This window comes from Artemia sp. Qi Xiang Cuo, chromosome 20 (assembly GCF_049724085.1).
Source record: "Artemia sp. Qi Xiang Cuo chromosome 20, ASM4972408v1, whole genome shotgun sequence".
Taxonomy (NCBI): Eukaryota; Metazoa; Arthropoda; class Branchiopoda; order Anostraca; family Artemiidae; genus Artemia; species Artemia sp. Qi Xiang Cuo.
Genome location: NC_142813.1, coordinates 34,580,319 through 34,593,516, shown reverse-complemented (window position 1 = coordinate 34,593,516; position 13,198 = coordinate 34,580,319). Strand labels below are relative to the sequence as shown.

The 13,198-nt window shown below is 37.0% G+C and overlaps 2 protein-coding genes across 4 annotated transcripts in view; one reads left to right on the top strand and one right to left on the bottom strand.

Annotated features, from left to right (window-relative positions):
• Nucleotides 1-10,033, top strand: part of vers (versatile) — a 28,675-nt gene extending 18,642 nt beyond the window's left edge. The window contains exon 2 of the mRNA XM_089105925.1: nucleotides 9,108-10,033. Within this exon, the coding sequence (XP_088962051.1) occupies nucleotides 9,108-9,689 (582 nt within the window). The 3' untranslated portion in view covers nucleotides 9,690-10,033. The remainder of the gene's footprint in view (nucleotides 1-9,107) is intronic.
• LOC148940136 (putative ATP-dependent RNA helicase DDX28) overlaps nucleotides 1-13,198 on the bottom strand; it is a 128,449-nt gene that overhangs the window by 67,137 nt on the left and 48,114 nt on the right. The gene's annotated exons all lie outside the window — the stretch shown is intronic.

Genomic DNA, 13,198 nt, shown 5'->3' with positions numbered 1-13,198 from the left:
TTGTGGCCTACCGGTATAACACTCCACGAACATTGGTGATAGCGGTAGCTAGCACTACGAACAGCTTTCATAACTTTGGCCTAGGCTGCAACTAACTTACCCTTTTTTTTACATAAATAAATTACAAGGTTAATAAATTTCAAACGATTAAATCCCTTGACAACAAAGGGCAATGGTTACGATATGTCTTACGACAATGGTTCGATTTTATTCCTGCTTCGGGTAGGCAGACGCTTTGTAAAAGGAGGTGGCAACAACGATGCTTCTGACTCGCGAGTAGTGAGTGTAGAAACTTGAGGATAAGTTCGTTTTTGCACTCAAAGACACAGATTTAAAAGACACCTAATTTGCACCGAATACTTTTTCGGACTACAAGTGCAGTTTACCAGCATATTGAAACAAGAACTGGCCCTCTTCATCTGTGCTAGAAAATTTTCTTTCTCAAATATAGCCATGTTCTTCCACGTTCCCGGTCTGTTTAAAAATTACGGCAGAAACGTGGTTTCCAGCTCCACATTCTACGACCTGTTACGATTCACTTTTCGAAAAAACGGAAAGCATTTCCAAGCCGCAAAAACCGGAATGGAAACTTGTTAATGTCCGTTACCATCCTGGGAAACACAAGTGAAGGGAATCTAATTGTGAATGGGCATACACTATTCATTAGGGAATCATCTATACTTGGTTAAAATACGAAAATTTCTCTATTTTCACATTTTCTGACGAATTTTTAACGTATTTTCTATCTAAAATAAATACAAAAGAAATTCTAAAAAGTAAAACTTGGTAGGTGGACATTGTCATTTTACACTGAAACAATAAAACGTAGGAATTCAGGAAAAATAACACACCAAAAACTTGCACAAGGAACATAAACCTCAAGTCTAGAAAAAAGAAGGTCAACTTGATATGGTTTCAACGGACTTGATTTGGTCTTTTTTAACTCTAATGTATTTGGCAACCGGTATTATATACCAGTTTTAATCAATCAGTGAAACATTTATGCTGTCAAATGTGAACCTAAGTTGTTTTTTGAGAACTTTTAAGAAAGCATATTATTCTAGGGCCTTGTGTTTCAGGAGTCATTCTTAAATAATTGGAACAAAAAAATTCAACTTTAGCGTAAAGAGCGAGGTATTGAGGAGGGAGAAAACTCCCTCATATATGTAATAATTTCTGTTGTTTATTTTTTAGAACTTTAAAAAAAGCTTATTATTCTAGGGCCTTGTGTTTCAGGAGTCATTCTTAAATAATTGGAACAAAAAATCCAACTTTAGCGTAAAAGAGAGGTATTGAGGAGGGAGAAAACTCCCTCATATACGTAATAATTTCTGTTGTTTTTTTAGAACTTTAAAAAAGCTTATTATTCTAGGGCCTTGTGTTTCAGGAGTCATTCTTAAATAATTGGAACAAAAATCCAACTTTAGCGTATTGAGGATGGAGAAGACTCCCTCATATATGTAAAAATTTCTGTTCGTTTTAGTGTTACTATTTACTCTCACTTGAAAAACTTATCTGTTATTTAATATACAAAGGATGTGACTAGAACTTGAGAGTCTGTTTTGAACCTGTTCAGAGTTAAATCATTAAACTTGATGTAAGACATTTTATAGTAACGTTTGATATGTGGTTTGGTTGACATTACCTTACTTTTATCGAATAAATCTGTAGCCTGGATTTGTGACGACTGATCAAAATCCTGCGCTAGATAATAGTGTTAAGCTGGCTGTTTCTTCTTGCTCTAGCGGAAATTGCGTCGGACTAGCTCTGCTGTGTATAAACATGGTTCTAAATAGATTCGAAGCACTTCTGTCACCAGAATTTTAAGCTTATGCTGGTTTGGCGACTGCTATTGGCTAGTTCATCTAATGGTGCTTACAATCTAATGGTGATTTGACAGGTTAGAATTTTCAAGTCCAACAATGCATAACCAAAGGTGTTTATTCGTGCAAAACCAAAATACAAAGAGACAGGACAAAACTCATACATGACCCTGATTAGAATCAGAACACATACACAAATGAACTCTGAGCAGCTTCAATACAAATTCGAAACAGACTCTCACACATAAGAATATATGGTTCTATATTCCACAATCACGCAATTCCACGTGCAGTATAATTTTATTATTACGGATTATATATATATATATATATATATATATATATATATATATATATATATATATATATATATATATATATATATATATATATATATATATATATATATATATATATATATATATATATATATATATATATATATATATATATATATATATATATATATATATATATATATATATGATATATATATATATATATATATATATATATATATATATATATATATATATATATGACTGAAAGTAAGGGGCAACATTAAAACTTACAACGAACAAAATTATTACATATATGATGGGGGATGCCCCCTCCTCAATACCTCGCTCTTCACACTAAAGATTTTAGTATTTTTAAAACAAAGCTACTTATTGATCTAATTAAACGACCATTGTGATTCAGGAGTCGTTCTTAAAGAATTAGGACAAAAAGTCAAACTTTAGCGTAAAGAACGACGTATTGAAGAGGGGGCAACACGTAAAATCGAGTCGGCAAAGAAAAAGTAAGACAAATAAAAAGAACTTCGTATAAGAATTATAGAAAATTCCTCCAGCATATATTTCCCCCGAAAATTTCACCCCTGAAAACTTCCCTTCCCATGGAAAATTCTCCCCGTAGAATATTCACCCCCTTCCAAATAAAAAAATGTATGCATACTTCCCAATAACAAACACTAAACGTAAACAATAGACAAATTTCAGAACTTTTCCCCAGGGGCTGTGGGGGGGGGGGTCATGTTATCTTCAAAGCCATAGTTATTGGACTTTTCAATTATGCTGAACAAAATGAAGAATATGCAGAACTTTTAATTTCCGTTCGAATGAGCCATGTCCCGATCTTATAGGACCATTAACTCGATACGATCACCTCTGGGAACAATAAAATAATAAATAAAAATAAAAATTAACACGCATTCGTAATCTTTCTTCTGGCAATAAAGAAAACAAAATTCCACATTTTTTTAGATTGAAGCTTGAAAAGTCTACAATGAAGTTCCGTGATACGCTGAATCTGATGGTGTGATTTTCATAAAGATTCCTTGACTTTTAAGGAGGTGTTTTCCCCCTTTTTCGAAAATCAGCCAAATTTTCATAGGCTCGTAGCCTTAGATGTGTAATGATTTTCTAAACCCTATGCTTTTTAAAAGCCAGAATATAATTTGTACTTTACTGAAAAAAATCAAATGAATTTACTGAAAAAAAAATGTGCATTGTCAGTTTTATATACATATACTGAAATTTATTCCTTAAAATTTTTAACTGATTTTTGATTTCTTAAAGCTATAAAAGTGAAAGTATAGGGTTTAGAACCCTACTCAGATTAATTTCTACTCGTGTTGAGTTTGACTTATTTTAATTTCTGTTTGTTTTGCGTTTCACTTAATTATAATTACTGATTTGCGTTAGTTGTATGTTTGGTAGATTATTTGATTCTATTTCTGTTCAATTTTGGTTTAATGGAGTTCTTTAATTTTTTTTTGAAAAACTTATTTTGTGCAAAAAGTTTTTTTGATTAATTTCTGTACGTTTTATATTGACATTGTCTTTTTCAGGGCGAAATACTGAGCCTCTTCTGAAGTTAAACAACCATCCCTTCCATAAAAACCTTAAATACCCCGTGGACATAACTTACAACCCTTGCCTCTAATCTCTTGGGTTTGTTTCAACCCCAAAAGCCTTGTAATATTATATTTAGACTATTTTGAATAGAATGGCTATCTCAAAAATTTCTATTAGACGCATTTCGGGGCAATATGACGTGTGTGTGTGGGGGGGGGGGAGAGGGGAGGGGGTAGCTGCCCTCTGATCACTTTGATTCCTAAAAAGAGCACTAGAGCGTCTGATTACCAATCCGATGACTTCCCTTCGAAGTTTATGTGACAACCCTTGCCCTGAGGGGTGTTGAGGGTTTATTTCAACTAGAAAGTTCAACCGGAACTTTCAACTACGTTGAAAAAATGGCTATCTCAAAATTTTGATTGGATGATTTTGGGGAAATGCTGGGCGTGAGAAGGATGCTATTTGCCCTCCAATAAGTTTCGACTAGCCTATTAAAAAGGGAGCTAGCCATTTCAATTTCCAACTGAATGAGTCTTTTTTGAAGTTTCTACGACAACATTGTCTATAAAAAATCTTATATGCCCCCAGGGCATAACTTACAACCATTGCTTTGAATGCTGTAGGGGGGGGGGGTTGTCATTCTCAAAAACCTATTTTCCAGAACTTCCATCTACGTTTAACAAAATGGCTATTTCAAAATTTTGATTGGATGTGTTTCGGGAAATGGTGGGCGTGGAAGGGGGGTTAGTTGCCCTCCAATCACTTTCGAGTATTAAATGGGCACTAGTCCTTTCAATTTCCAATCGAATGGGCCCTTTTTGAAGTTTCTCGCAATGGGCCCTCGCGCTGAGGGCTGTGGGGGGGGAGTGTCATCCTCAAAAACATATTTTCCGGACTTTTCAATTACGTTGAACAAAATGGCTATCCCAAAGTTTTTATTGGATGTCTTTGGGGAAATGGTGGGCGTGGGAGGAGTGTTAGTTTTCCTCCCATCACTTTTTACTATTAAAAAGGGCACCAGCCCTTCAAAGTTTCGAAATTTTCGAAGTTTCTATCACAACACTCTCTATAAAAACCTTATATGCCCCCAGGGCATAGCTTACAACCCTTGCCCTGAGGGGTTTGGGGAGTTTTTTATCCTCAAAGACATAATATCCGGAATTTTCAACTACGTTGAAAAAATGACTATCTCAAAATTTTTATTGGATGATTTTGGGGAAATGGTGGGCATGAGAGAGAGGTTATTTGCCCTCTAATCAGTATCTGCTATCCTATTAAAGATAGAGCTATCGTTTTCAATATTCAAATGAATGAGCCTTTTTTGAAGTTTCCAAGACAACATTTCCTATAAGAAAAACCTCATATCTTTCCAGGCCAAACTTTGCAACAATTGACTTGAAGGCTGTTAGGGGGACGGGGGTTGTCATCCTAAAAAACCTCATTTCAAGAACTTCCATCTACGTTGAACAAAATGGTTATTTCAAAATTTTGGTTGGATGTGTCTGGGGAAATGGTGGGCGTGAGAGGGGTATTATTTGCCCTCCAATCACTTTCGACTATTAAATAGGGCACTAGCCCTTTCAATTTCCAATTGAATGAACGCTTTTTGAAGTTTCTACAAAAACGCTTTCTATAAAAACCTAATACGCCCCCAGGGTATAACTTACAACCCTTGCCCTGAGGGGTTTGTCATCCTCAAAGACCTAATTTCCAGAACTTTTAACTACACCGAAAAAATGAATATCTAAAAATTTTGATTGCATGTGTTTGGTGAAATGGTGGGCGTGAGAGGGGGGTTAATTACTTAACTCCAATTACTTTCAACAATTAAAAAGGGCACTAAACCTTTAAATTTCCAATCGAGTGAGCCCTTTTTGAAGTTTCTACGAAAACACTTTTATAAGAACCTAATATGCCCCCAGGGCATAACTTACAACCCTTGCCCAGAGGGGTTTGGGGGATTTGTCATCCTCAAAGATATAATTTCCAGAATTTTCAACTATGTTGAACAAAATGCCTATATAAAAATTTTGATTGGACGTGATTGGGTAAAAGGTGGGCGTGAGAGGGGGGTTAGTTGCTCTCCAATCACTTTCAACTATTAAAAAGGGTACCAGCCCTTTCAATTTGCAATCAAATGAGCTTTTTTTTAAAGTTTCTACCACAACAATTTCTATAAAAACCTTATAAGCCCCCAGGGCATAACTTACAACCCCTGCCCTGAGGGCTCTGAGGGGGTTATCATCCTCAAAGACCTAATTTCCAGAACTTTTAACTACGTTGAACAAAATGTATAACTCAAAATTTTGATTGCATGTTTTGGGGAAAAGGTGGGCGTGAGAGGATGGTTAGTTGCCCTCCAATTACTTTCTACTGTTAAAAAGGGTACTAGCCCTTTTAATTTCCAATCGAATGAGCCCTTTTTGAATTTTCTACGACAGCGCTACTATAAAAACCTTATTTGCCCCCAGGGAATAAATTACAACCCTTCCGCTGAGGGCTTGGGGTGGGGGGGGTGTCCTCCTCAAAAACATAATTTCCATCTGGAAATCAACTACGTTGAACAAAATGTTTATCTCAAAATTTTGATTGGATGTGCTTGGGAAAATGGTGGGAGTGGAAGGGGTGTTAGTTGCCTTCCAATCACTTTCAACTATTAAAAAGGGCACTAGCCCTTCCAATTACCAACCGAATGAGCCCTTTTTGAAGTTTCTACGACAACTCCTTCGATACGAAGTGCCCTTGTCTAAACCAAAAAAATTATAATAATACATTGTGCCAACATCGTCGCTTACGTAGGCAGCGCTACGGCGCTGCCTATGATTACTGTTTGAAACCACGTCCTGTTTTATCTCAAGTCAATTATTTCACGAGGGGGACATGTAGGTATCCGAGTCAAGCCTTGTGTGCCAATGGTTATTGCTCCCATTAATGTGTTGTGAAAAAATGGACTGTGAAAAGATGTGTATTTGAGAATGGGACTCGCACATAAATACTGAACTCATGAACAGGAGTACGAAGAACGAAAAAAGACAAATTTAGATCATGATCTTTATATTTTTTCCGTTAGTTGCCTCCACTGCCATTTTCTCATATAATTGACTAACATAATGACTAATGAGTGAACATTAGTCATAATGAAAAATGAGTGATCTTTTCATCTTTACACATTTGTGCATAAAATACTTCAAAACTATTCTGTTATTACGACACAGAGGAGTGTATAGACGAGGTGGCATTATTTTTCATAACAATCATTACCGCGAAGTTTAATTTCCTTTCCTTTTTCTTGTCATTCGTCGTAAAGCCTGGTGAAGACGATTAATTGTTCAGCCCTAACTAAAAGATAGAAATGAGGCATTTACCTGACGAAACGGGATAAAAAAAAGTATTTGGGTCAGCGCTTAGACAGATACAACAGAATGTTTGGTTTACACTGGCAGTTTTTAAATGGCCCATAACAACTCTAAAGAAGCAAGTTAATTCCGAGTCTTACCAACAGAGGCTTGCTTGTGCGCAAGGCTGTCGATTATACGAGAGGCCATTTGACCTCAACGACAATCAATCAAAGTCACCTTCACAGCGCTTAAAATTGCATTCAAACAATGTCTTGGGAAGCTCAATTCAATGAAAAAATAAATTTTTTTCTAAAGAAGTAAAGAGAAAAGTTCAAATTTAAAATACCAAAACTTAATGCTTCGCAGTTATGCAAGATATATCTACAAAACTAGCTCAATTAAACTGACTCGTGATATTTTCCTGTATTTGTTGAATTCTAACAACAAGGTCTTTACTGAAAATGCAAAACTGATACAAAGGCAGATTAGGAGTATAAAATCCCATGAATAGCCAGCAAAAAATAAAAGACTAATCTTCAAGGCTGTCAATAATCTTCCACCACCCATGATATCGACAACTTCTACTGTACAATTATAATTCTCCCAAGAACTAAAGCAAATTCAGTTTTCAGTAAAGCGCTAAAGGAAATCGCACGATTCAGTTCAGTGGTGCTATTTTTGCGCATATGTTTTGCACAATTTACGAAGCATTAATTTTGTACGTTTTAAGTTTTCAACTTAACAAAGGACAGCTTTTTTTTGGTTTTTAAAAATATACAAAAATAAACCTTACAAAAAGATCAAGCTTAAATTAGGCGATGAAAGTAAAGCATTTAATATGATTTTTTTTTTGTTAAAATAGGGCACTAAATATAGGTTTTACTTCCTACCGTCCTCTAAGTACCAAGGACATCAAAATACAATTTTTTGGCCCCCTAGATCCATATAAGGTGTATCCGAAAACCGAGGCTTCCCAAGATTTTCCTTCTGGTTGTTTCAAAATTCTGAAGTTTTTGGGCAGTACCACATTTCCGTCAGTGTTGACACGTTGAAATGTGAAAATAAATAAGCAAAACTATCGAAGCCCGGGGTTCAATCCCCGCACAGCAAGGTTGGGGGACAAGCTTGCTACTTGTTTCTGTAAAAAAAAGATCCAGCAACTGAAACGTCGATTCGACGCCCTATGGGTCAGCAATGGCTCAGGAGGATCTTTATCCTTTATCCTCTTTTTGACGGCGTTATTCGTCCGAACAAATTCAACCGTTAACAACCTGCTGATTCTCAAAGACAACTGTAACTTCAAAGGAAATCTAAACCTTCCTAAGCGGCTTGGTACAATATACTTTTAGCTTGTTTTTCGCTGATTTTCCCCCCACGTCCCTTTGCTTTAAAATTTGGCACCCGTTGCTGTCTAAAACAGCATAACTGCGTCAAGTTCTTTTCATTAAAATATTATAATTCCCATTTTTCCTAATTTTTCATGATATTTATGGTTGTTGTGATTACTGAGCGATTACTATCTATTCCTCCACCTCAAACAACACCTCAGTGGCAACCGTTACAATGATGACGACGACGTGAAAACAGCAGTGAACTGTTGGTTATCAGAGCAGGCGGCAAGTCTTTATGAAGAGTGTTTTAAAATTGGTTGAGAGGTGTGATAAGTGTTTGAACAAATTTGGCAACTATGTCAAAAAATAGAGGACTTTACAATGACATATGCTTGTATATTGCTACTTTATAAATTTATGTCTTTCACACATACCTTTAGTATTCTTGCTTGATTGTATTCTTGCTTGTACCCCTTGGAAGGTTTTACAATAACACATGCAACTCTATTGCTACTCTTTAAACTTAATACAAATAGAATTTATTACGTACATGAGGGAAGGGGGGGGGGGTTGCCGTCTCCTCAATACCTAACTCTTTACGCTAAACCTTTGATTTTGTGTCCCAGTTTTTTTTTTACGACGGTTGAACACAAGGGCCGTTTGATTAGAACAATAAGAAGTTTTTATTAAAATACTAAAAAAATTTGTATTTTACAAAAGTTTTTTTTTTATAATAAATCAAACCCTATTTTTCAGATTTTAAGTTTATCAGCAGTGATGGTAGCATCCCCTATACCAAGCAATGTTAATAGTGGAAGATTAAGAAAGATTGGCCGTTTCGAGAGCAGAACCAGCCACAGTTTGACAAGCCATTTTGAGCGAAGCAGGCCCTGGGAACAAAGACTCGAGGAAAACGAGAAACCGAACAAACCCAGTGCTGAAGGTACAACGCAACAAGATGGTACTGCTTTTCAGAATAGTGTGGAACCATTGATGGTTCGAACTAAAACAAACGCCGAAGAGCCAACTTTTCCGGCAGAGCTTCCTGCAGCAGAACTTCTTTCGCGGGAGCCACAAGAACCTCAACAATTATCCAGTGACAGTGAAATAAGCGAAGATAGTGCAGCACTAAGTGCAGCTCCAATGGCACCTATCCCTCAAGGAGTTCCTGATCCTGATTTAGTTGGTTGGACATTAGCAATCGTCCCCATTTATCAAGTGGGATTATCAAATACTGGAAGAAATCAAGAGATTGCATCACCTGCTGTGAAAGAGATTAATGTGGAGGAAGAAGAAGAAGAAGAAGATGACGCTATAAAGTTTGAAGATGAGAATTAACTTCCTTCTCTGATAGTATATGTTAGAGCTATAAACAGGAAAGCGTAAAGACTTATGAACTGAGCAAAGATATTACCAAAATAGTGATACAATTCTTCAGATTTTCTGAAAACAGGAGAGAACTCATATTCTTATGTTGTGATTTTAATAATTTTATATTCAATTTATTTAATGTACAAATCAATTTTTTTACTGAAGAATTTCGACAAAGCCACATTTGCTGAAGTTCAGTTTAATGGTAACAAATCATATTCTTATCGCTTACGTGTAAAAAACGGAGAAGAATCCAACAATTTTATACTTTTTTTTATAAAACAACGCAATTCTTAAATTTCCTATTACACTTGAAACCAAAGATTATGAATAAATTACATACGAATATATAAGCACTAGGACTGTACAAGCCGCTCAGACTTCAGAAGTCAAATCCTTAAGTTCAACCTTCAGGTTTTAAAATGTTCTTTACTTTTTTGCATCAAAGCACAATTAACTCTACTGATAATCTGACTATCAACTCTAGGATTTCATAAGAAAGTTCCCTGAAAATAAGGATATATTCCAGATATTATTAAAGACATTTTTTTTAACAGATTTTTTTTTTTTTTTTTTTTTTTTTTTTTTTTTTACAGCCACTTGGATCAAGACTATATAGTGGAGTAGAAATACAGTTTGATCTTCGGGAAATTGCAACATTATTTTTTTCTAGACCAAAATCTTCAGAAAAATCAGCTTCATTCCACAAACAAATTCACCCGAATTCTGCTTGCGCAAGTGCCCCAAATTTGCCCTTCAAGGGGGAAAATGAGCGGGGATAATCGATTTTCATGCTTATAAATGTTTTGGAGTTTAAATGGTGGTTTTCTGTGAAATGAAGTATGACAAACAGAAATATGACGTCAGGAATCCAGTTTTCCATATCCCAGTATCAATTTTCACCTTCATAGAATGGGGGGAGGGGTAGGCAAAGTATGCAGATCATTTTTTTACTGATGCCTGAAGCTGAAGGATCATTTTATATCAAATAAAGTAGTGTATAACCAAATATGAGGACAAAAAGCAGTTTATTTTACTGCTTACCTGATTTCCGTCTCTGAGGAAATCAGTAAATCTAATATGAGGGGTTGGTAATTATAAATTCTTGAAAACCACTTCTTTAATCGAGATCAAAACTTCAGATCAATCAGTTATAAAAAGGAAGCTTTAGAACGCAGCTAAATAAATCACAAAAACATTTTGATTTTAAAGCACAACCTAAAAACTAATTCTTCACTCCTACTCGTTTACGTTATCGTCCTCCCCCTGTCTTGCTGCAGCATTAGCACATAACACCCCTTAACATTCCCAGCAGGCAAAGCTGCAGAGTAAACCGTTCCAACTGCAGCTCCATCTGAGAGACTCACACCCGCTGGTGCACTGGCACCGCCCCATCTTCATCAGATTTACTGGTGGTGGAAAGCATCAGTCATAATGGGAGGATACATATTCCGTGACGAATAGAGGCACCAACCCCACTCTTCGGGCTGTAGCGAATTGGACGTGTCTTACCACTTCATTATTCGCAAATAGCACCTTTAAAAGTGGTACTTTGCGGCAGCCAAAGCTGGTGGAAACCACTCTGCCTGAACGAAAGTATTTGAACTTGCAACCCGCATAGTAAATGCCCGCACCAGGACATGCTTCAGGGTCTTCTCATTACTTTTCCCTTTGTTTATGCGGAGCAAAGCCTTCTCTCCAGCTTCGATGATCTCCTGGTGGTTGGATCCTGGTGTCATGGAAATCTTGCAAGCATCCTGAAAAATACCATCTTTAAGTGACAAGGAAACCTCTCCTGGTTTCCCTACGCCATTAAGTCTAGACATTTTATCGCAGCCAGACATTGCGTGACAAACGAGCAGATTTTCTGCTGCTTTGGTTCCAAGTTTATTCTTGATCCTTTTTTTTGTCATACACTGATCGGTTATTTTCATGCGTTTCTGTCTGCATAATTCCAAATCAAAGTGGTCGACAAAGTTACAGAACAACTGACTGCAGTTTGTACAACTAAGACATTGGCATAATCCCGAAAATGTAGAACTTTACATCCTGAGTTTGCCAGTCTCTCTGTAAGTAGATTGATGAAACGTTTATTTTAGGGAATTGTCAAAAATTTCCTCCTTACTTTTGACGATCTTCATGTTATAAAGATCGTTATATTTCAATCATTAGACACAACAACCCTTTGGGTATCTTCAGCTGTGTCAATTTTTCATCGTTGGTGTATCAGTGTCAGAGTCAAAAACTACCAATGCCTGGCTGAAATGTCTTTTGACATAACCTACTCAAGATTCTGTTACCATAGAGTATGTGGATCCGGCAGTCCACGGTATTTTGTGCACTAGCGAGCCACCGTCCAAAACTCTCTGGGAGGTTGGCAGTGTCACTGGACCATCGAGCCCCTAAATTTTCATCAGTGCATTTACTAAAGAGGCTTTGTCAGCTGTCCTCATCACTTCGAACGAACCGAAGAGCGATGGTGGAAAAGTACAGATCTCGAACGACAGAACCCCGTTCAAGTCAGAACCACTGGTGCTAGCCACTGTGGCTAGACGTTGGATATTAGATCTGGTTCAACCATTTCTCACTTGCTATCCATCAACACGGATGAATTTTCAGCCATAGTTACAGCTTTTTCCTTTCTTTTGAAAATATATTTGTCAATTTGTTTCACTTGCATGTCCTTCAGAATCTTTTCTCGCACAGATTTGGCATTGTCTACGTTTACAGATGATGAAGCACGGACACCAGTAAACACATTAAACAGCTGTAAATACTGCCTGAAGGGTTCTAGGGGCTCAATGCATCGAACTATCTTTTCTATGTCCACCAGATCTCTGGCTCTCCTCGAGGATATCGCTTCTGCAGGATTTTCAATAGTCAACTCTGCAAGGCCAGTCAGGTTCTGCATTCGTTCGTTAACGAGAACCAAAGCAGGCATAGCCGAGGTCCAAATTGTCTGCTACAATTCAGACATGGCTCTACCTCTCGTCAGGCCACCATTCGTTTTCATGCTTCACGTTTATTTGATCCCCAAATCGGGAGAAAGTGCCGCTCAGTAGTCATCAGTTCTCTGGATGAACAGGTATTCCTGTAACATTCTGCACTGCTCTGGGTTTCTCTTTCCACAACTGAAAAGTCGACTGCACGAACAGCCAAGCAGACTTCGTGTAAAGACTATGGTCGGAAGTAGCAAAGTAAGGAAGCAGTTTTAACAAATATTGTAGATTTTTAAGGCACAAATTAATCTAAAAAAACCTCTAGGATTGACACAACCCCCAGCACCCTGGGGATAGGGTTGTAATTTATATCATGAGGGCATATATAGTTTTTACGGAATGAGAGGTCGTATAAACTTCAAATGGGGCTCATTTGATTTGAAATTGGAAGTTATACTGCCCTTATTAATATTTAAAGTGATTTGAGAGCAGCCAGCCAGCCCCCCCTCCGCGCTCGTCGTTTCCCTGAACGCTTCC